The sequence below is a fragment of the Eptesicus fuscus genome, chromosome 3 (genome assembly GCF_027574615.1).
Source record: "Eptesicus fuscus isolate TK198812 chromosome 3, DD_ASM_mEF_20220401, whole genome shotgun sequence".
Lineage (NCBI taxonomy): Eukaryota > Metazoa > Chordata > Mammalia > Chiroptera > Vespertilionidae > Eptesicus > Eptesicus fuscus.
The window spans coordinates 59,314,205-59,337,045 of record NC_072475.1 but is presented as its reverse complement, the minus strand read 5'-3'; the positions used below and the strand labels follow the sequence as shown (position 1 = coordinate 59,337,045).

At 41.3% G+C, this 22,841-nt stretch overlaps 1 protein-coding gene and 1 non-coding gene across 5 annotated transcripts in view; both read left to right on the top strand.

Moving 5' to 3' along the window:
* The window catches only part of GTF2E1 (general transcription factor IIE subunit 1), a 43,850-nt gene extending 38,435 nt beyond the window's left edge, over window positions 1-5,415 (top strand). Inside the window, exons 4-6 of one of the 4 annotated variants that reach the window (XR_008555576.1) lie at window positions 3,071-3,674; window positions 3,770-3,813; window positions 4,838-5,415. Coding sequence is in view for 1 of the 4 variants with exons in the window: in XM_008146650.3 (XP_008144872.1) it covers window positions 3,071-3,495 (425 nt within the window). In the remaining 3 variants the exon portion in view is untranslated. Of the gene's footprint in view, window positions 1-3,070 lie in introns of all 4 variants that reach the window. The other 3 variants (XR_008555575.1, XR_008555577.1, XM_008146650.3) reach the window with 3 other exon arrangements.
* Window positions 5,416-6,481: 1,066 nt separating this feature from the next.
* On the top strand, window positions 6,482-6,588 carry LOC114233424 (U6 spliceosomal RNA). The gene has a single exon (XR_003619567.2). It is a non-coding gene; the product is annotated as a U6 spliceosomal RNA (small nuclear RNA).
* Window positions 6,589-22,841: the final 16,253 nt, after the last annotated feature.

Here is a 22,841-nt window from a genome sequence, read left to right as displayed (position 1 = left end):
TATTTTGTCTGTCCTAAATTTTTAACTTCTTAATTCTTGTTTCCCATTCTCTTTTCTGCCCAATATCTCATCTCAGGAGTTCTATACTTTTTAAAAATGTCAAGAGCTAATCCATTCTAATATGTTAATGAGAAGATGCTTTCATTTCACCATAGCCAGAATTGACCATTTCTGAGCCTTTTTTTGATGCTGCTGTTGATTATAAATACCACTATTCTAAGGACCAAGCCTATTCCAAGCACTTCACGTATATTCACCTAACTCTGACAGTGAGGTAGATACTATTATTCTTTTCCTGTTCTGTTTTTGAGAAAATTAAAGCAGAACCCTGGCTGGGCAGTTTGGTTGGAACATCATCCCATGCACCAAAGGGTCACAGGTTTGATTCCCAGTCAAGGCACATCCTCAGGCTGCAGATTTGATTCCGGGTTGATCCATGTTTCTCTCTCACATCTCTCTCTCTCTCTCTCTAATCAATGAAAAAATATATCCTCAGGTAAGGATTCAAAAAAGAAAACTGAAACAGAGAGAAATGAGGTAACTTGCCCTAAATCACACAGCTAAAAAGTGTTAAGAGTCAGGATTTGAATCAAAAAGTCAGTTCCAAATAATACTTTTAATCCTGTTATATATTTTAAATGACAATATGTTTGGTATTATTTTCCAAATACTGAATACAAATATTTGTCTTAAATTTTTCATCTTCAATATATCAGACAAAATGTGTACACAAAATGATAAATAGGAGGTATGTAGTAAGAGAATTTTTATTCATGATACTAGATTCCTTTTTATAAAGAGTTCAAAGTGTGCTTAGTTTGCTTCAGGAAGCTAAAACTGCCATATATTTATTGATTCATCAAATATTTATTCAGTGCCTAACAAGTTATAGGCACTATTCTAGGTGCATGGGATATATCACTGAATAAAAAAGATAAATATCTGTTGTGAAGGACCTACATGCTGGGAAAGAGGGTGCCAAAGACAATAGACAGGAGTTATTTATTATGTTAGAACATCATTGCTCTGGGAAAAAAAATAGAGCATTGGGAATATAGAGGTGAACTCAAATAAGATGACATTTGAGTAAAGACTTGAAAGACGTAAGGGAATTAAATGTAAGTGTCCCAGGTAGAGGCCACAGGGAGTACAAAGGCTCTAAGGTAGAACTGTGTGTGGTGTGTACAGGAATACCATGGAAGCCACTCTGGTTGGAGCAGAATGAGCAAGGGGAAGGAAAAGACGTAGTAGGTGGGCAAGAGGGGTCCAAGATAATGGAGGGCCTTATACGCCATTGTAAAGTATCTGGCTTTTCCTCTGAGCAAAGTGAGGAGCCATGTCTTGATTTCCTATTATGACAGCTACTATACCTGGTCTTTCATAGACATTATTTCACACTAGAGGCCCAGTGCATGGATTTGTGCACCGGTAGGGTCCCTTGGCCTGGCCTGCACCCTCTCACAATCCGGGACCCCTCAGGGGATGTCAGATAGCCAGTTTTGGCCTAATCTCCATAGGCCCAATCCAAACAGGAGGGAGCCCCATCCTGTGCATTGAGCGTCTGTCCCCTGGTGGTCAGTGCACATCATAGCAACCGGTAGACCAGTCGTTCAGTCATTCAGTCGTTTAGGCTTTTATATATATAGATGCTCTTATCCAGATTCCTAGAAGGTAGATGCTTTTATCACCCCATTTTATAGAAGTACTAGTAGGTACTGAAGTTTAGAGACTGAATATCCTGACCAAGGCAGCACAGTTTACATGTGAACCAGGATTCAGTTCCAGGCTATATTACTCTTAAAACCCATGTACTTAACCATCAGGCTACTTAAGTTCCAGTTTGTGAGAAACATTTTGAATATATTATGGACAACAGCTCAAAAAGTAGAATCAGTGAAGTTTTATCGGTGTTATTTTATAATATTATTAGAGGCCCGGTGCACAAACTTCATGCACGGGGGGGGGAGGGATTCTCTCAGCCCAGCCTGTACCCTCTCCAATCTGGGACCCCTCGAAGGATGTCCGACTGCCCGTTTAGGCCCGATCCAGGTAGGATCAAGCCTAAATGGGCAGTCGGACATCCCTCTCACAATCCAGGACTGCTGGCTCCCAACTGCTTGCCTGCCTGCCTTCCTGATTGTCCCTGACCGCTTCTGCCTACCAGCCTGATCACCCCCTAACCACTCCTCTGCAGGTCTGGTCACCCCTAACTGCCCTCCCCTGCAGGCCTGGTCACCCCTAACTGCCCTCCCCTGCAGACCTGGTCCCCCCCAACTGCTCTCCCCTGCAGGCCTAGGTCCCCCCCAACTGCCCTCCCCTGCAGGCTTGATCTACCCCAACTGGCCTCCCTTGCAGGCCTGGTCCCTCCCAACTGCCCTCCTCTGCTGGCCTTCTTGTGGCGGCCATCTTGTGTCCACATGGGGGCAGCCATCTTGTGTGTTGGAGTGATGGTCAATTTGCATATTATCCTTTTATTAGATTGGATAGAGGCCTGGTGCATAGGTGGGGGCCAGCTGGTTTTCCCTGAAGGGTGTCCCGGATCAGGGTAGGGGTTTCCTTGGGGCATGGGGCGGCCTGGGCGAGGGGTTTCCTTGGGGCATGGGGCGGCCAGCCACGCCCCCCAGTGACCCAAGCAGAGGCCCTGGTATCTGGGATTTATTTATCTTCTACAGTTGAAACTTTGTAGCCTTGAGTGGAGCCAAGCCACCTGCTCGCTCTGTGGCTGCAGCCATTTTTGTTGGGATTTATTTATCTTTTATAATTGAAACTTTGTAGCCTTGAGCGTAGGCCCGCCAGGGCAGGCAGAAAGCTTGGCTTCCTCCATTGCTGGGGGCAACCCAAGCCTCCTGCTCTCTCTGTGGCCGCAGCCATCTTGGTTGGGTTAATTTGCATACTTGCTCCTGATTGGCTGGTGGGCGTGGCTTGTGGGTGTAGCAGAGGTATAGTCAATTTGCACATTACTCTTTTATTAGATAGTATTGTATATTTAAATACAGTGTTTTAAAAAATATATTTTATTACATGGGAATATCTTTTATATTTAAGGACTTTCTGGGTTTTTTCTCTCCAGGTGGCATAGATATAGATGCATTTCAAGATCGTGAGGAAGGCCGTGCAGGGCTGGATGATAACGAAGAGGTTATGCGAGCACTGCTCATTCATGAGAAGAAGACCCCCTCTGCTACCGCTGGCTCAGTGGGGGCAGCTGCTCCTGTGACCACTGCCAATGGCAGTGACTCGGAGAGTGAGACCAGTGAGTCAGACGATGACTCCCCACCTCGTCCAGCTTCTGTGGCTGCACATCACCGAGAGGATGACGAGGAGGATGACGAGTTTGAGGAAGTAGCAGATGACCCCATTGCTATGGTGGCTGGTCGTCCATTCTCGTACAGTGAAGTGAGCCAGCGGCCAGAGCTGGTGGCACAGATGACACCAGAGGAGAAGGAAGCGTACATAGCAATGGGACAACGCATGTTTGAGGACCTCTTTGAATGAGCTGTCCCTACATTTTCCTCCTTTCTCTAATGCTCATTTCAAAAAGAAAGTACCTACCTTTGAAGAAAAGTATTTAAGTGGCTTTCTGCCTTTCTTGATGTAAAGCGACTATTAATCTTGCACACAAAAAAACACTGGGAGAGAAAGATTGATTTTTATGACAGAAACTTTCCCAAAAGGTAGGTTGGCTACAAGCGTTCCTTTCCCCACTACTACTACAGTATTGCCATTTTACTATATTTTCTTATCGAATCCTTTTTCTTTCCTTTTTAAGACACGTTCTTCTCCCTTGTGAAATAAGTGAGGGAAGTCTTTAAGGTAAATTCTTTCTGTCTGCCTGCAGAAGCCCACTATGACAGGTTACAGTAATTCACTGATCACATTTTTTAAAATCTATTCCGAGCCAGCATTCCAAACAATTCCTGGTATTGCTGCTAACTAAAGCAGCTTGCCAACAGAAAATCATTTGATGAGGGACAAAACAATCTTAAAACTTCAATTGAGGATGATGTCAATAAGTAAGGGGAAGTTGGGAATGTGTGTGGAAGAGGGATGGATATGCCTAAATCTCACAATTAATATCTAACCCAAAATTTGTATATTTAGAATTGACCTGACTGAAAGAGTCTATTGTTTTGCTTATTGCCTTTTGGTTTGTATGTTGGATGATAGAAAACAGAAAGTATTTTGGTAAGCCCTTATGAAGAAATTAGGAGGAAAAAAAAAAATGAACAAAGGACCAGAAGTTCCATGTGTAGGGTTGAAAAGTGAAAGAGCATTGAGAATAGTACCTTTTAGAACTGCCTGACTTTGTGCTGATTTGGAAATCCTTTATAGGAAGGTGACACTGCTCCCTTCCCTTCTACAGTGCTGTCAGTAGTTTAATGAGGACATTTCAGCAGAAACCAGCATATAACAATTGATAATCCCCTCTTTTTCTCTCTCAACACCATTGAACGTCGTCTTTGTTTCTCTTTTGATTGTTGTCAGACACGGTATTATAGAGTACACCCAGTATATTGTTGAGCATTGTAACCTCAAGGAATATAGTTTATCATTTCAGTTCTGCTATGTAACATGGTATTATTCCCTAAGGCAGAACTTTAAAAGTAAGGAACTTTCATACAAGGATCTATAACAGTTGTATATTTTGTAATATTTCCCCTTGCATTGTAAGTTTTAAGTATTTATCATTTTTTATAGTACATGTGTGAAGTTAAGGTAGATTTTAGAGTTATCTGAGCTTTGTAGGAAGTGGTGTTTCATTTACTAGTACATGGTTGTATGAATGACTGAATATTAACAGACTATTTTATACTGACTAAAATTTGTTCATTTCCAGCTCTGTAACATCTTGGAACATAATTAAAATGAATATTCTTCCCATTAAAAAAAGTTTCAGACTTTGTTCTCTTATTAGTTATATTTTAAATTATAGATGCAGTTGTGTGTGGTCCAAACTTTTTCTGGCAATAGTTGACTTAAGAGTGACTTGTAGCCCTGGCTGGTGTGGCTCAATTGGTTGGAGCATCATCCCATACCGAGGAAGGTGGTAGGTTTGATGTTTCTCTCTCACATTAATGTTTCTCTCTCTCTCTTTCTCTGTCTCTATCTCGCTCTCCCTCTTTCTTTCCTTCCCTTTTTCCCTCCCTCCCTTCCTCTTTTCCTTCTGCCCTCCCTTTCTCTCCCTTCCTCTCTCTAAATCAATGACAAAAATAAAGAAAAAAAGAATGACTTTCATAATAAAGTTTCTATGAATGTTTCCCTTTGGAGGAAAAAAATGCACTACTATTATGCATGTACCTTGTACACATGGGCTGTTCAACTTTTAAATATTGTTTTTTTAACTTTTATAGTTGTAGAATGAAGTTCACGTAAATAAAATAGTAATCAGATATAAAGTTTTAAAAACAGTTGTAGGTTAACTGTCATCTTTTTATTAAATAAATAAATGTTTTCACTAATTTTTCTTGTATCTGACTTGCATGTTCCTCCTAAAGCTACTATTCTTTTTCTTTCCCATTATCTACCAACTTCTTAAATAATCAGACAGACTAGTTACATCTTTCACCTCCCTCTTGCAGTTTAGGTTTTGCCCTATTCCTACATAGAAACAGCTTTCTCCAGTCCTAATTGCCCAACCTAACAGCCCTTTATTCCTCAGGTTTTTTTTGGCTGCTCTTCATTATTTGATGCCATCAACTCATTCTTTCTCCTTGAAATGCTTTCATTTGATACCCTAGTCATTACACTGACTCATTAACTCATTGGCTATTCATTCTCAATCTTTAGACTTCATTTTTTTCCCCTCTGCTGTATGTATCGGCATATATCAAGGCCTAGTTCTCTCTCTCTCTCTCTCTCTCTCTCTCTCTTCTCTCTCTCTCTCTCTCTATGGAATTTATGTAATGGAAAAATGTCAAAAGTGAAGACAAGCCCTGGCTAGGTAGCTCAGTTGTTTGGAACATCATCCCGTGCACCAAAATGTTGCAGGTTTGATCCCCAGTTGGGGTGCGTACAGGAGGCAAGGTGAAGAATAAGTATATTCATTACAGCAGTGTTTGAAATAGAATAGGTACATAGGTATACCAAATAGGCATTAATCAGGAATTAAATAATTTTTCATGAACCATTTAGCCATTAAAAAGAATGTATTGATAGGAAAAGATATCCATAATGTCTTAATTATAGAAGGATTCTGTTTTTCTGTGTGTGTGTGTGTGTGTGTGTGTGTGTGTGTGTAAAGAAAAAAGTAGCTAATATATGTGTTGAGACACTAACTTCTTTACATATGTTGACTCATTTAATCTTTATAACCTGTGAGGTAGATATATGTATACAAAGATGTATATAATTAGAGTTGATAATTACAGTGGTCTTAAATTATAATGGAAAAGATATTTCCATTTTGAAAAAAAGAATCAAATAAACATTTTAAAAAGTTCATGTAGAAGATACCTGGTAGAATTAAAGAAATAGAGTGACAGTGCTCACTTCAGCAGCACATATACTAAAATTGGAACAATACAGAGAAGATTAGTATGGCTCCTGCACAAAGATGACATGCAAATTCGTGAAACGTTCCATATTTTTTTTAAAAGAAAGAAAAGAGTGACAAAAGCAAGCTTTTTATATTATTGCTAGGATTTTTAGGTGTTTCTTTTTTAAATCCTGGGTTTATCATTTCCTTACATAAACATCTCTGAATTTAGACTCAAAATTAATAGGGAAATATAGCTTAATATATAAAATTTTGTACATTACCCCACATTTCAATAACATATCTAGTGACTCAATGGAGTTTGATGTTACTTTATCCAACAGGTTTATGGATGTTGAGTGGCACAATAATCTGGTGAGAAAAGCCAGTCAGTGACAGGATGACCAAAAATGGGAGCCCTCCCAATTAGCAGCTCTCAGAAGGGCAGACTTACACCCAAGGTCCGTTGATACATGTGGTCACAGTGTTGCTGACCTCGGGGTATATGGAGTTGTTACCACCCACAGCCTATAAGAATGGCCGGTAACTCCTCTCTGAGCGAGATTGACTGTATTAGTATAACTCAGCTACCCAGGTGTCCCACTGTCCTTTAAGATTTAAATAGAACAGTTTTATCCTAACACCATGGGATACTTCTTCAGTATCATTTCTTTTGGGGAGTGTGGGGAAGGGCTTGGTGGTTTATATCCTCCTGCTCTGCCTGCTTGCTTCCCTGGCTTCTCCACCTCTCCTCTGCACCACCTGTACTGACTCCCCGAGTGTCCTCAATGCAAGTCTGTGTAACAGATCCTCACTGAAGTTCTTATAGTAATGGGCAGGGCACAGGCAATGAAAGGGGGTTTTGTCTCAGCATTGCATAGTCCAGGCATATAAGGGTGGGTCATATACATTCTTGTTCTTAAAAGAGTCTCTTGCCATTCTCACAGACTTCACCTCAAGGACAATCCTGGCTTTAAATCTTGCTAAAATTTTGGCTCCTTTTTTCCTTCTCTTCAATTACCCCTTTCTTTCCAAAGGCCTTGGAATGTTATAAATGTATTAGAGGAAATAACTTTGTTCTTCGTTTTATTCCTATTCCTAACAGTGCTGTGAATGATCCTATCACATCCAAAGTGGCCTATCAGGATGTTTCCCTAACCAAGGAGCTATCTCCCCTCCTCTAGGAGTCAGCATGGAAGGTTAACTGTGGCTTTTAAATGAACTTTTTTCTCTTCCCACTGCACTAAAATGTATTACTTATATAATATATAAGTAAGGTCATATATAAACAGTACTGGCTACAAGGAATCCATAACCTTATATCTGGTGGAAAACTGCTTTTATTCTACCTGCCCTTGAAGTTAAAGCCTTTTTCTTATTAAGATGCCCCCTTTCCCTTAAACACCTTAAGGAGTATTAAGTTTAAATGATTAAAAGAAATTATCTAATTTGGCATAGCCCAGAAGTCAGGAGACTTAAGTTCTAGTCCCAGGACCAGTTAATTAGATACTTGCACTGTGATACTGTTATCTAATGAATTTTTTCTGGGCTGGTTCCTCAGCTGTCAATAATGAGAGGATTGTGCTAGGATCACCAATGATTTCCTCTGCTCTGATATTTCATGGAGGTTATACATTTTAAAATGAGGCCAAATAATAACCTAAAAAAAAAGTCTTATATGCTACAGCAATTCAAACCAAGTGGAAGATATTTTAATTGAGGGAGTAGTGTAGGTGGCAGTTTAGGGTTTAGAATGTAGCAAACCACAGAATAAACAATTGCTAATTAGGTTTCTCGTTTCCTATCTTGCCAAGATACTTCATTTCTAATCATCTGAATGACTGAGGAAGACATTTAAATACTTCATAACTTTTTTTATACCATTTTGAGAGAATTGGACTAAATGGTAAGCTTGGGAAGAGCAGTTCATTTTCTTTTCTACAAGTTGGCTCTTATGGCTAGACTCCCAGCCAGGACCACAATAGAAAGACTTAACATATGTACTTCCTTTTTTTTTTTTTTTTTTATTCCTGAGTTTTAAAAAGTAACTAAGAAATGACAATCAAAAAACAAATATGAAAATCTTTAGAATTTAGAAATCAGTATAATTCCACCTTCTATTTGTTTAGCATTTTGTTTCCACCGAAGCTATTTCATATGTATTATCTCTTGGGAAGCCGAATGGTATGGTTCAGTCCCATGCACTGAAAGGTTGCCAGTTCAATTCTCTGTCAGGGCACACACCTGGGTTGTGAGTTTGATCCCCAGTGCAGCGTACAAAATGCAACGGATTCATGTTTCTTTCTCTCTCTCCCTCTCTCTCTCTATCTCTATCTCTATCTCTATCTCTGTCTCTATCTCTATCTCTATCTATCTATATCTCTCTCTTACTATGTCCTCAGGTGAGGATTAAAAATGAAAAAAATATCTCTTGGGGAAATGAAAAAGATTTTCAGAAAGACACTGGCACTATGGTAAATTTACTATCTATTCATTTGGCTTTTTATATCATAAAAGAAGCAAAATAAATTGAACAAGATAAATACAGGTATTCTCAAAACATAAGTAAAGCCAAATAGGCTGAGAAGGGGAGAGTCATGAAATTGCCCTCCTTTCTTGGAAGAGCTAGAGGATGAGCTGATTCTGGTGTGCCCTCCGCAGGATGAGTAAGTACCCTCAGCTTCTCTTGAGAAAGAGCTTCATGTCCTGAGCACCAGAAGCTGCCTTTCCTATTCCAGTTGCAAAGCAGACAGGCCTAGTACATGACCCAGTTTCAACAGTCAGCCCCACATTTCCTGTCGACAGAAGTACATTATTGCATACCTAATGTAAATAGTCTGAGAAATTAGTCTGGATAGAAGACTGGTGCCAGGTCCTAAAGTGCCTTGAATCCTGTTAAGGCATATAAGATAGTCATATGAATATTAATTTTCTAAAAATTCATCCAATAAGATCTACATAGTAAAAAATAAAAACTCTCTGCACAGCCCATCCCAATCTTACTACCCCTGAGGTAACTGTTTTTAATAGTTTAATTAATGTGTGTCATCCCAGACCTTTGCTAGGCCTTTAAGAAACAACATAGACACATAGGTACGCACAGATATTCTGCAATGATCTTTACATAAATGCAATCCTATACACCTTGCTATTTGTTTTAAAAGTATCTTTAAAAATATGAAGGTCTTTTCATATCAGTATATTTAGGTCTTCAATTTTTTAAAATGAGGACTAGAATTTTACAGTATAGTTGTATGATGGTTTGTTTAACAATTTCCTTATTGAGTGGCATTTAGGTGAGTGTCCAGTTTTTCAGCTATTAAAATGCTATAATGAATTACCCTCCTATTTTCATTTTCTGGGTATTTCTGTAGGATAAAATCATAAAAGGGCATGCCCATTTTAAACTTTGATAGACGTTGCCAAATTGCTCTTTGAAAATATTGTTGGAGAATTTTAAGCAGGGGAACAATTTGTAGCGTTGATGTTGGGTGTTTAAACCTGGAGATGATTAAGGCCATTTCAATATCTTGGTGAGTCATTTGGTCTAAAAAATTGTCCAAGTCAGTGGGGATAGAGAGGCACAGACAGATTTGAGGAACTTTGGGAGATAGATTTAATGGATTTGTTGACTTGCATAGGCCAGTGCCTTGGATGAAGCTCAGGTTTCTGACTGGGTGGTTCCATTTATCAAGATGCAAACATAGGAGGAAGGGCAGATTTTACTCCTGTTTAGTTCCCATCTCAGTACATGGAACCACCATGTCACTTACATGCTCAAGCAGAGAATCTTAATAGTTGGTCATAGTTTTGTGTGTTTTTTTCATCCCATATCCAATCCATCAGCAAGTCCTATCAGACTCAAATTATAATCTAATTTATACAATCTAAATTTGAAGGTAGAGCTAACAGGACCTGCTGATAAATTTAAAGTATATTCTAAACTTGATTTCTTACTTTGACCACTACCAGCCTATGGCAGCCTTTCAACTGGTCTCCCTACTTCTACTCTTAACATCCCCCCCACCCCCACTCCCAGGGATGTTGACTACTCTCCACACACAAGATTTTTAAAAAATGTAAATCAGATGTTCATCTCCCAAACTCCCTACCCCCTTAGAACCTTTCATTGATTTTTTTTTAATTTCTTCTAAGAATAACATCTAAATGTCTTACTCTTTCCTATGGGCCCTCAGTGGTCTGGCCCCTGGCTACCTTTTGACCAGGTCTCCTACTGTTTATTCTTTTCCTTGTTAACTACTCTCTAACCACTTTGATATTTTCTCTGTTTTGGAAATATGCCAAGCTTTTTCCTGTCTTAGGTCTTTGCCCTAACTGTATTCTCTGCATAAAACATTCCTCTCCATTCTTTTCCCTGTTATTTCATTCTCAGCTTAAAAGAGAGAAATAACATTCCCACCTTCTCTGTCTGCCCTATCTAAAGGAAATCTCTCCCATTCATGATCACATTTTCCTGTTTTATTTTCTTCATAGCAAAATTGCTATTTTAAATGAATTGTTTATTTCTCCTTTAATTATTTATGTCTATCAGCCTCTCCTATAAAAGACTAAGCTCCTTGAGGGCAGGATACTAGCATATAGAATTAGTTCTGATGTATAGTAGGCTCTCAGTGTTGAATGAATGGATGGACTGATGAATCACCACTAGGGGAACATAGCCTTTTCTCCACTACGGCTGATCATTTTGTTCCTGCCTGAATTGCAAATATATATACATTCTCTTAATCAGTTAATTATGTTCACTGTGGTTCGTGGTACCTAGGGCTGTGTCTCCAGGACTAACAGTAGAGGGTGCCAGAATATCGCTTCTTGGGCACAGCCAATGAGATGGCTAGGAGCTTCAATTCTGGGGAGCCATTAGCTTTAATGTTCATGGAAAAGGAAATACTTTGTTTAGGACTGCACTGTCCACATATGACTGAGTACTTGAAATGTATCTAGTCCAAACTGAGATGGGCTATAAATATAAAATACACACCACATTTTGAAGACTTAGTATGGGAATAAAGAATGTAAAATTATTACTAATAATTTTTATATTGATTATATGTTGAAAAGATAATTCTGTAGCTATGTTGGGTTAGAGGAAATATACTATTAAAAATAATTTCACTGGTTTCTTTTTATTTCTTTTTCTGTAGCTATCAGAACACTTGAAATTATATATATGGCTCACATTTGTAGCTTGCATGTTATTCTATTGGACAGCACTGGTCTAGGTACCTTCTTCGGGTACTAGAGTTTTATGTATTGTACTTAGTGATTATTTGCATTTTTCCTCCCATACAAGTTTTTGGCCTGAATGCTGTGCCCATTTCCTCTCCTCCCCAACTCTCTTCCAGAAAGTTAGGCTTCATTTTGTTTGCAGGCTCTTTGTTCTTGGGACAACAATGGATTTTGCTGGGTTAATTTTTCCCCTTTTAGGGGTGGGAGTGGTTGGGGTGAGGTGCTTTTTGTTCGTTTGTTTCTTGAAGTAGGGTGAAATGGAGGGATGTCAGCAATGGTGACAGGAACTGAGAAGTTTCCCACTACTGAGACCAGTGTTGTGAGGTTGAAAGTGCTGCTGACTTGTTGGTAGCGAGGAACCTGAGCACCCTGTGAAGTCCTGCTGGAGATGGAGGTGCTAAGAGTAAGAGCTAGTCCTAAATCAGAGGAGAGTGGCAAGCTCAATGCTCTATATGAAGTACATTCTATATAATAAAAGGCTAATATGCAAATAGACCGAACGGCGGAACCAAACAATAAGTCTCTGTGATGTGCGCTGACCACCAGGGGATGTGTGCGGAACATGGTGGGCGTTGGCCACAGCAGGATGGTGGAGCAGGTGAGCGGGGGTGCCAGACCAAGGCAGGGCACCAGTCGCTGTCATCGGGGCAAGCCTCTGGTGGTTACTGAAAATTCTTTGCTTCTGCACGCCGCAGTCCAGCCCGCCGCGGTCCCGCCCAGCACTTGCACCCGCTACTGGCACCAGCCCCTCTTGCACTCACTGCCAGCGCCGGCCCCGCTCTCACCCACAGCCAGTGCCCGGCACTGGTCCCAATCACTCAGTGCCATCAGCTCTGGTGCCAGTGGCGGGAGGGGCTGGACAGGGTGGCAGAAGATAGGCCGAGACCCACCCCTGTGCCTTCTGTAGCCTCTTGGCCCACAGTTCCTTTCAAGGTGCACAAATTCGTGCACTGGGCCCCTAGTTAATATATAAGATACCATCTGAAATTGCTCATGTGTTTATTGTCTGTATCTCCCCTTTGCTAGAATGTAAGCTCCATGAGGGCAGAACCTTTATCTTTCTTGCTCACTGTAGTATTCTGGCTCAGATCCCTGGCTCAGTGCCTGGCACCTAGTAAGTAGTGGTCAATACATATTGAATGAATAAATAATTATGTTTATTTAGTACAAGAGTAAAGTATGACCTTTATATAAAAGACTTATTTTCTGTCATTTTACTTGTATACCTAATGTTTGTGATGCTATTTTGTATTAGTTATCTTCCTGTTTGGAGTGTTACAGATGGTGAGTACTGATCTGTGTAGCAAAGGGCATTTTCTCAACAACTGGTGAAACCAGCTAATCAAAAGGACATGGAGTAAATACATCCAACCCAAGGCTTACTTGTGACTTTGCTCACTTAGTCTATGTTAAGGTTGTTCTTTAAAGAGGAAATTTATAAAGAACAAGTACTTTGCTATTTCTTTGACTAGGAGTTTTGTCTCATAGTAAAATTGACAAGCCCTGGTCAAGTGGCTCAGTTGGTTGGAAAGTCGTCCCATACACCAAAAAGTTTGTAGATTTGATTCCTGGTCAGGGCACGTACCTAGGTTGTGGGTTCAACCCCTAATCAGGGCATGTATGGGAGGCAACCAATTGATGTTTCTCTCATCGATGTTTCTCCCTCCTCTCTCTTTAAAATCAATTTTTAAAAAATTTGATGATATTATGGTTTCCTTCATGACATCAAAGACCCAGCTTCCTTTTATCTTTATGCTCAGCTATTCTTGATAAATGTTTGTTGCTTCATGGTCACACAATGGCTGATCCACCTACACCTTCAGGTAGAAAGAAGGGCAGGTGTAAGGGAATAAAGATATACGCCAGCTGAGTCAGTATCCCCCTCCCATTTTTTTTTGGGGGGGATATTTTTATTGTGGTGAAATTCATGTAACATTAAATGAAACATTTTAAAGTGAACAATTCATTGGCATTTTGTGCATTTAGTCTTGTGCAACTAGCATCTCTATTCACTTCCAAAACATTTTCATTACCCCAAAAGAAAAACCCAGTATCCACTAAGCAGTTGCTTTCCATTCTCCCCTACCTCCAGACCTTAGCAAGCACCAGTCTTCTTTCTTTCTGTCTATGGATTTACCTATCATAGATATTTTTTTTTATAAATGGAACTGTATAATATGTGGCTTTTTGTGTTTGGCTTCTTTCACTTAGCATGTTTTCCAGGTTCATCCACATTGTGGCAGGTATCAATGCTCCATTACTTTTTATGGCTGCATTGTATGTTTATACCACAACTTATTCATTCCACTTTTGATGGACATTTAGGTTGTTTCCACATTTTGGCCATTGTGAATAATGCTACTATGAGCATTTGTGTACAAGTATGTAAGTATCTGTTCTCAATTTGGGAGGGGTATATACCTAGGAGTGAAATTGCTTGGTAATATGGTGATTCTATGTTTATGTGCTATTTCTCTTTAAAGTAATAGTTCTCCAAGCACTGTGTGCAATAATTACTGTCATTCACTGGGGAGTGGGCAGGGCCTTGTACCCAAGATGTCTGTTTTGGAAGTGAGAGTCAACAGAGAGCACCAGAACTCTAGGATCTGTGATCAGAGAGCCTTTCCTGGCAACAACTATAGAGGGCAGAATATTGGAATTTATGCATATGAAGTAAGAATTCTAGAGTCTTGAATTTTCTTTCCTTACATTCAGTCCTGGGACATGGAGTCCTCCTGGCCTTCCAAAGTGCTGACCTGGAACTGTGACCTCTGGGCTCCAGTTCTCCACCACACAGTCAGGCCTTGAAGTCCAGGATCAGAGCAGCTAATGTTGTCATTTGCTTAAGCATGAAGTAAGGCCCTTCTGTTTGAACACGCTTGGAAGTGTACCAATGTCCGGGCTGGTGGTGATGGCGGCATTAAGATCCGGAGGATGGATCCAGAACTAAAGGCCTCTCACAAGTATTCGCTCAGTATGAAGTCAGTTTTCATCAGCCCTCTTCCACCAGCGTCAAACACCGGAGGCTGGCAGCTTTTCATTTCAGGGTAGTGACCTACCTGGGAGGTCTAAAGAATGATTCTGACAGTGTTCCAAGAGAATCGTTTCCTGCTGTTATGTGCCTGTGTGCAGGTATAATGTGTGTGTAGGAGGGTGGAAAAAGGCAAGAGAAGGCGGGCCTTCATGTCTATTGGGTGGGCGGAGAGGACCTACCGTGCTGTGTATGGCAGTCACATTTCACAGCTCTTTGACAGGCTGTAACTTCCAGTACATTTAGTGATAATTTCTCTGCTGCTTTTCCACTGAGACTCATTAAACTATAAAAATATGGCAGTGTTGTGAACATCTCTGTCCATGTCTCCAGCATTAGTCTAGCTCCTTCAAAACTGACACAGTCTTTTCCCTCCCTCCGTCCTCCCCCTCCTACAGTTAGGGACAAAACCACCTATCAAGCAAAGGACTAACTGAAAGCCTGTGTCTGTGGCTCTTTTGCCTCCTAAACTACTATTTTTCAAGCAGTGCATTGAGCCACTTTGGGAATTCTTCACCATGTCCTCACTGTGGTTTGTCTGATCTCCTTGTTTGAGCACCTGTCTCATTAAATCACCTCCCCATCCCCCAAAGTGCACTTGGGTAATCCCTTTTTTTGAAAAATACATTTTTATTGATTTCAGAGAGGAAGGGAGAGGGAGAGAGATATAAACATCAATGATGAGAGAGAATCATTGATCGGCTGCCTCCTGCACACCCCACATGGGATTGAGCCCACAACCCGGGCATGTGCCATGACCAGGAATCGAACCTTGACCTTCTGGTTCATAGGTCGATGCTCAACCACTGAGCCACACCAGCTGGACTGGTAACCCCTTTTTAAACTTGCCTTTCTCCAGAAAGTGTTAATTTCCCTTTGCCTTGATTTCTTTCCTCCTCTGCCCTGTGTCCTCTTTTCTATAGTCATCACTTCTGAAACAAGCCCCTTAAGCCTACTTCCTCTAGTGAAGGATATGAGTAGTTTTCATTTGCTCCTCAATGGTTTGCATTTCTCCCCACTCTCCATTCATATGATTCAGCTGGGGTTGATGCCAGTCATAGTGATTGACTCAGACAATCCAGGCCAGACAATAAGAGTTTCTTCAGGGTTTTTGTAGAAATGAGAAAAGGACATTCTTTCTTCCTTCTAGGGTTATTAAACTAACCCTAACTACTAGGTAACTAACCAGCATAAGTGGTAGTTGCTGGGGACAATCTTTGTTATCGTCTAAGGACACACTTCCTAAAAATGACACCAACACGGGAAGGCAAACACTAGAGAAGGACAGAGACAGATTTCCAACCATCACACGTGAGCACCTGAATCCTGAAGCTATTTTCACGCTTGCAATTATTTCAGGTATGTGAGTCAATACATTTTATTTTATTTTATTCTCAGTCCAATTTGAATTGGGTTTCCATCCCTTGCAATGAACAGTGTTGACTTAGACAGTGCCTATCAGCCTGCTGATACCTCCACTTCATTTTTACTCTCTCTTTCCCTTTGGGCTCTGTTTAGTTGGAGGTGGTGTCTCAGAGTGTCTCACCTATAACCTAAACCTCCTCAGCTCTTCCCACTGACCCTCACCTGTGTTGTAATCCCATACATATATGTATCTAGGGTTTTCCTAATTCACTTGATCTTCACATAAATCTCTGAGGGAGGTAGAGGAGGCATTATTATCCTCTTTCTTCAGCTGAGAAAACAAGTGGAAAGAAGTTTATGATGATTTCCCCATATCAAACCCAAGTTTCCAGACTGCTGATTTAGAAGAGTTCTTTCATATTGTATTGCCTTCCCAGGGTAAAAACAAGGCTTTAATGTAAACTCAGACTGTCCTCTCTCTCCCATGGAAACCTCCTTTCTCTCACACCTTTTCTCTAACACCTATGAAAAAGGCCCAGTGGAAAAGAAGGCCCCAGATTTGTTTCTGTGTCTCTTTCAGAATGGCTGCCCTCCATTTTCCATCATTTGGATTCCGTGTCATCTGTCTGTACCACAAGCCTTTGTTACTGTAATAGGTTATTTCTCAAATATTTAACCTAGTTTAAGACTGTCACTGGTTCTGGGTTATACTATTCCTTGGCTTCCCATTGACTCTTTTAACTCTCCAACTTTAATATCCCAAGACCTCCCACAAGGCCCCACAAATCATTTATCATTCCCACATATCTTCCTGACCTGCGTTTTATGCCCCTCTGCCTGAGCTGGGATGTATGGCAGCAAACAGACTAGCACATGCGCTTCTGGCCCTGCTGCTGATTTTCATCTGGGCTCTTCCTCTAGTTGGCTACAGTGGTTGCGTCTCTTCTTGATCTTTACCAATCTGTTCATGGCCTTTCATGTCTGAGATCAGTTTGTCTTCATACATCCTCTATAATAAACATCATTGGTTGCCTAGTCAGAATCCATTGCTCCCATCCTAATAACTACCTGATTTTTGCTAACAGACCTTCTTCCCAAGGAAGTTCATATGCTTCTGGAGAAGCCAACTCTATAAAGTCATCTGTACAGTTGGTCCTGATTGAAACAGTAGTAACTGGGGAAATTAATAAGTATTCTACTTCTAGATACATGGTAGGATTACCTTTCCTAGCTTGTTGAAGTTAGGTGTGGCCATGTGACTTGCTTTGGCCAATAAAATGTGAGTAGAGGTGACGCATGTCATTTCCAGGCAGAAGCCTTTAAGAGCCAGTGTATGATTCACCAGGTCCCTTTCCCCCTGCTACAGTGATTGCTAAAGCATGTGTCAAGATGGAGCCTCCATCAGCCTGGGTCCCAGAGTGACCATATGGTACAGCCCCCCCATGCTGATCTCCGCTGGCATGTAGTGAGCAAGAAATGAATTAAGCTGTTGAGATATGGGAATCGGCTATTTACTGCAGTACAAGCAGACCATCCTAAGTGATACATAATCTCATCCTCTTACCAGTGCCTGCCTGGGTCAGGAATCTAGCCTAAGCCAAGCAATCCATGGCATTCCTTGGTCAAGGAATTGGTTGGGGGGAAAAAGGCTTGGGACTGTTAGCATGCTGAGATGAGAAGGGAGGTTTGCTGGGGCTTTGAGGACAAAGGTTTCATCACTTTTAAGAGAGCCACCAGAAAAGATGGAGTCTTTCTTCCTCTGGATGTTAGGTGTAAATGTGAAGCCTGGAATTACTAAGTCATCTTGCTACCAGCCTACAGGTAAAGCAAACACACAGGGAGAGTAATACCAAAAGAATGACAAAGAAGTGATGCCAAAGCTCTGATTAATCATAACCAATTTTTACCCTACCTTTGAACTTTTTCAATTGGAACAGCCAATAAATCTCCTTTACTGTTTAAGCCATTTGAGATGGGGTTTCTATTATATAGCTCCAAAAGCAACCTAACAGTTTGTAACTTCCTTTCCCAGTACCTTTCTTTACTTCTCACTCTTCAATCCAGTCTTAGAGAAATGATAACTAATAATAGTGTCCATTTATAGACTTACTGTGTGTCTGGTACTATGCTATGAGCTTTCCAGAAAGGGATTCTGATTCCATTTCAGAGTAGCAAATGTATGTGTGAGCTCCTTGAGAGCAGGAATCTTTTAAAATTTATATTTGCTTCCCCCATAATGGAGATTTGGTGCAAAGTAGGTGCTCAACAAATATTGATTAACTGAACAAATATAAGTCAAGCTTTACCCTTAAAGAGCTTATAGTAGTATCACAAACCTGAAAGATTAGCGATCAATACGAGAGTATAAACTGTTAGGTACTAAATTAGAGTTGCAAAAGGCATGTTGTTAACAAACAGTAAAAGCTATAAAGGAAGATGTTATTGCCTGAAGGTTGGGAGCAAAGGTTTTGGAGAAGGTCAGATTTGCTCTTAAGAAAAAAAAAAAAAGATCAGATTTGGATAAGCATTGCAAAGTGGGGGAGTGGATATCACATATCACTTAGAGTTAGGGCAGTAACAAGCACCAAGGAATGTGATGCACTGAAGATCATTCAGTGTAGATGCTCAATAAATGTTAGGTCATTTGTTTTTCTCATCATGAGACAATAGAAAGCCACTTTTCTCTTTAACTGTTTGAAACGGGCTTGGTATAAAAGAGGTGGCCACTACCCTGACTGTTTAGCTGCTTACTTGCTCAAACCCCTTGCACACAGTAGGCAGTCAAAGATGTTTATAAAATTACAAAGACATCCATCCATGCATGTTTTCTCCCCCAGGAAAGACACGTTTAAAGGCTTGTGAGCCAAGTGTTCTATTTCTTTTCTGGCTCTTTTAACACAGTGCTTGGCACACAGTAAGGCCCTTACTTGCTTGAATTGATTCAGACTATATGGTTTGGAAAGAAGTTATTTGCCTAGCGAGCCTGGTTTCTCAGCACATCAACACTTCATCATACCTCTGTCAGATCAGACTCTCAATAGGGTATCTTAACTACATGCTATTAAAATACCTAAATAGAAGCCCCATCTGTTTGAATAGACTGAGCCTGATGAATCAGCGAGAGGGGTGGGAGGCTGATCCAGCCAGACATGAACTGATCCAGTGGGGAACAGGCAGCTCTCTCTCCCTTTGCTACCCCAGAGCACTCCCAACAAAACATGCAGATTTATAAAGAGAAACCAGAATCAAGCAGTTAGGAAAACATGAGCGCTGAAGCAAGCCCCATGGCAGTATCTGTGGGCTAATTAACAGGTCTGGCTGGAGCACCTTGTCCCAGCTGTGGCTCTTGCAGAAATGTTTGTAGGAGCAGGAGAAAGAGGAGTTCAGGGCGTCACCCCTTTCATAATTCCTGCACCTCTGGAATTTAGATTTTGTTTTCATGCAATTATAAAAAGCATTTTTTTTTTTATGGCAGGATTTACTTGGGAAACTGTTTCCGATGAAGTCACCAAGCACCTAAAGACTTAAGATAAAATACAGTGATGGGAAAATGTTGAGGAAGCTGCATCCTTTTTTTACTTCCTCAATAATTTTGCATGAACATCCATCCATCCTTCATGATGGATGTTATCAAGCCTTCATTTCCAGATTGTCTTGGCTGCCAGAGTCATAATCACAGTCAGATTCTCAACTACCGGTCTCCTTTTCCCCACCTGTCTTTAAATACCCTGGGTGTGGACTGCACTCTTTGATACTGCCATTAAAGAAGAAAACATATTTGGGGGTGGAATCACTCTTCACCATACCAAAGCACATGTTGGAAAATGTTCTTTCCTATGCTCTACACCTCATGGTAGCACCCAGCACACAAGGCCTTGCACGCAATAGGTGCTCAATAAGTAATCTGTTAAATTGAATCATGTCTCAGTTCTCTTGGTTAAGAGAAAAGTGTTTGATGTGCTTTCTTATCACCACCACTGGTATGATTTTTCTTCTACTCCTCTGTCTACTCTGTATGTGTCCTTAACCCAGCTCAGCACACACATGCAAACACAGTCCCACTCTATCCCATTCAGGTGTTTCGTTTGCTCCTTTAAGGTTTTATTTAGGGTAGTTTCTTTATTAAATGAGAGGGGAACTGAGTAGAGTATAAGAGTAAAACATTCCGGATTCTGGTTCCAGCTGTGCCATTTACTTTGAATATGAGGTAAACTCAGATTCCTCATCTCTGAAATAAGAATAATAGTAATATGTGTCTGGCTTACCTCCCAGGGTGGTGCAAGGGTCAGATGAGTTAATACATATGAAAGCCCTTTGAGAACAGAAAAAGTATTTTAAATGACCATTCTTCTAAGTCCCTAACCCCTTCCTCTAAGTTCATGTACCCAGTAAAGCACATGTAATATCCTATATAATGAGAGGAATATGCTAATTATCCATTACTCCGTGAGGCGTAACGACCAGATCACAGATCTGCAGGAGGTTGGGGCAGCAAACTACAAGTGGGTTGCGGAGAGCTACAGGATGGGGCAGGGCAGCAAGCTATGAAGGGGTGGAGGGGGGAGGGGAGGAGCTACAGGGGAGCGGCAGAGAGCTACTGGCGCACAGATTCGTGCGCAGGGCTACTAGTTATCTAGAAAAGTCTTCCATAGTGTGTTTCCTGGGGACATGTGTTCCTCCCTTCCCCAGGAGAAGCTAGCTGGCTGGCTTCCTGGGCCTGAATGGGACACTTACTCTGCTGCATTGACTGGATCCAGGGTCAGGCCCTCAGCTGTGCAGCCTCAGAAACTCGATCTTGGCAGAGCCTCTGAGTTGATCAGACTCAGGGATGCTGACTCATACTAACTCACAAGAGACTGATATATAACCAGAATGCCAGTTGATTAATTTACCGTGGGAAACGTTTGACCTGATCTGCCCCTTTTCTTCATTTATACCAGTTGTTAGGGGAGAGATTATCAGAAGGTAGCTCAGTGAGCAGGGGACTTTGACAAGGGGAGTTAGACCATCCAGATGCTTAATAACATCAGGCTCTGTTCATCAGCTCTACTCTCTTCTCAACAGGAATCTGCTCTCCAGATGGTCTAGATGTTTCTGGCAGGGAACCCAATTCCAGAATCCTGTTTGCATGAGCCAGAGTGTGCCAAATGCGCCCTTTTGCCCACATTTCCTTGGCTGGCCAACCCTTTTCTGACCTACACATTGCTTTTTTGTGTAAATCCTTCCAGACCTCTTGCAGTCTAACTGTGGTCCCCAAAGCCAGTCTGCTGGCCAGGGTGGGGCTGATTGCCACAAAAGTACCTGGAGGGTTTACAAAGAAATGGGAATCTTTTTTGGGTTTAGGAGTCTGAATGTTTACAGGGAGCACAAGTGACTCTGATCATTAGCCAGGTTGGGGGACAACTGACATAGAAGTTTTATTTGGCTAAGAATTGTACTGTTGCTTTAAGATGACGTTACATATTCTGATCTGATCCATTATGGATTGATTGTATAGATTAACTTTCAGAATAAAACATTATTTCTTAGTTCTTAAGGGCCTATCACTGTTGCATCATTGAACCAGTTCTCACCCCTCCCTTCTTCCTTCCCTTCCTCTCCCTCTCCCTCCCTTCCTTCCATCCTTCCATAAATATTTATAAATACCTAATGCATAAGGAAGCTTAACTGGAGAAGGTTGTGGCAATCAACACTCCCAGTGCCAAAAGCAAAAGCTGCTTTTCAATGCTAATAGACTTTGAGGATTAGGACACTTAATCCTGGTGCTTCAAGGCCAGCCAATAAAGCCAAGGCCTGACATTGAACTATCTGGAGACAATTTCCCCGTGGTAAGTAGCCCTGGGTCTTGGCATACTTCCTGAGCTGATGTCCTCTAGGAAACAACCTATGCTCACCAGTGGCCTTGAGGGGAACTACATGTCCCCGTTTCACTCACGGCAAGGAAAACAGCTGCTTTCCCCTCCAACATGTCCCCATCTCACTAGTATCCGGCAGTGGCCTGCTTCCAGCAGAGCACCCAAATCAGTGGACCCAAGTAAGAATCCTCTAAGGAGGGGCCAACGTGCGATTGGCATCCCAATATACTAGGCACTGTGCTTTCATAGTTGGTATGTCCTATGCATCATAAAAACTACTAATAAGGGGTAAACAGCCCCATTTGCCAGATAAAGAAATTGAGGCTCAAAGAGGTCAATTTGCTAAAGTTACTTGCAAGCAGTAAGTGGTAGAATTGGGATTTGAATCTAAGCCCATTCAGTTCCAAGTTTTATGTTGTTGTTTTTTTCCATGATCCCTTGCTGCTTAGTAAACAGGGGCTTTGGAAGTGGGAGGTTTTGTGTGTGTGTGTGTGTGTGTGTGTGTGTGTGTGTGTGTGTGTGTGTTTTATTGATTTCAGAGAGAGGAAAGGAGAGGGAGAGATAGAAACATCAGTGATGAGAATCATCGATGGGCTGCCTCTTGCATGCCCCCTACTGGGGATGGAGCCCGAAACCCAGGCATGTGCCCTGACAGAGAATCGAACCCGTGACCTCATGGTTCATGGGTCAACGCTCAACCACTGAGCCACACTGGCCGGGCTGGAAATGGAAGCTAATTCTGATTCCTTTCTGGAGGGGAGGGAGGGAAAGGGCATTAATTGTGGACACAGTTGGGAGTCTCGCTACCTGGTTTAGAGTCCTAGTTCTGCCATTCACTCGCTGTGTGTCTTGGAAAGCTCCCTTTTCC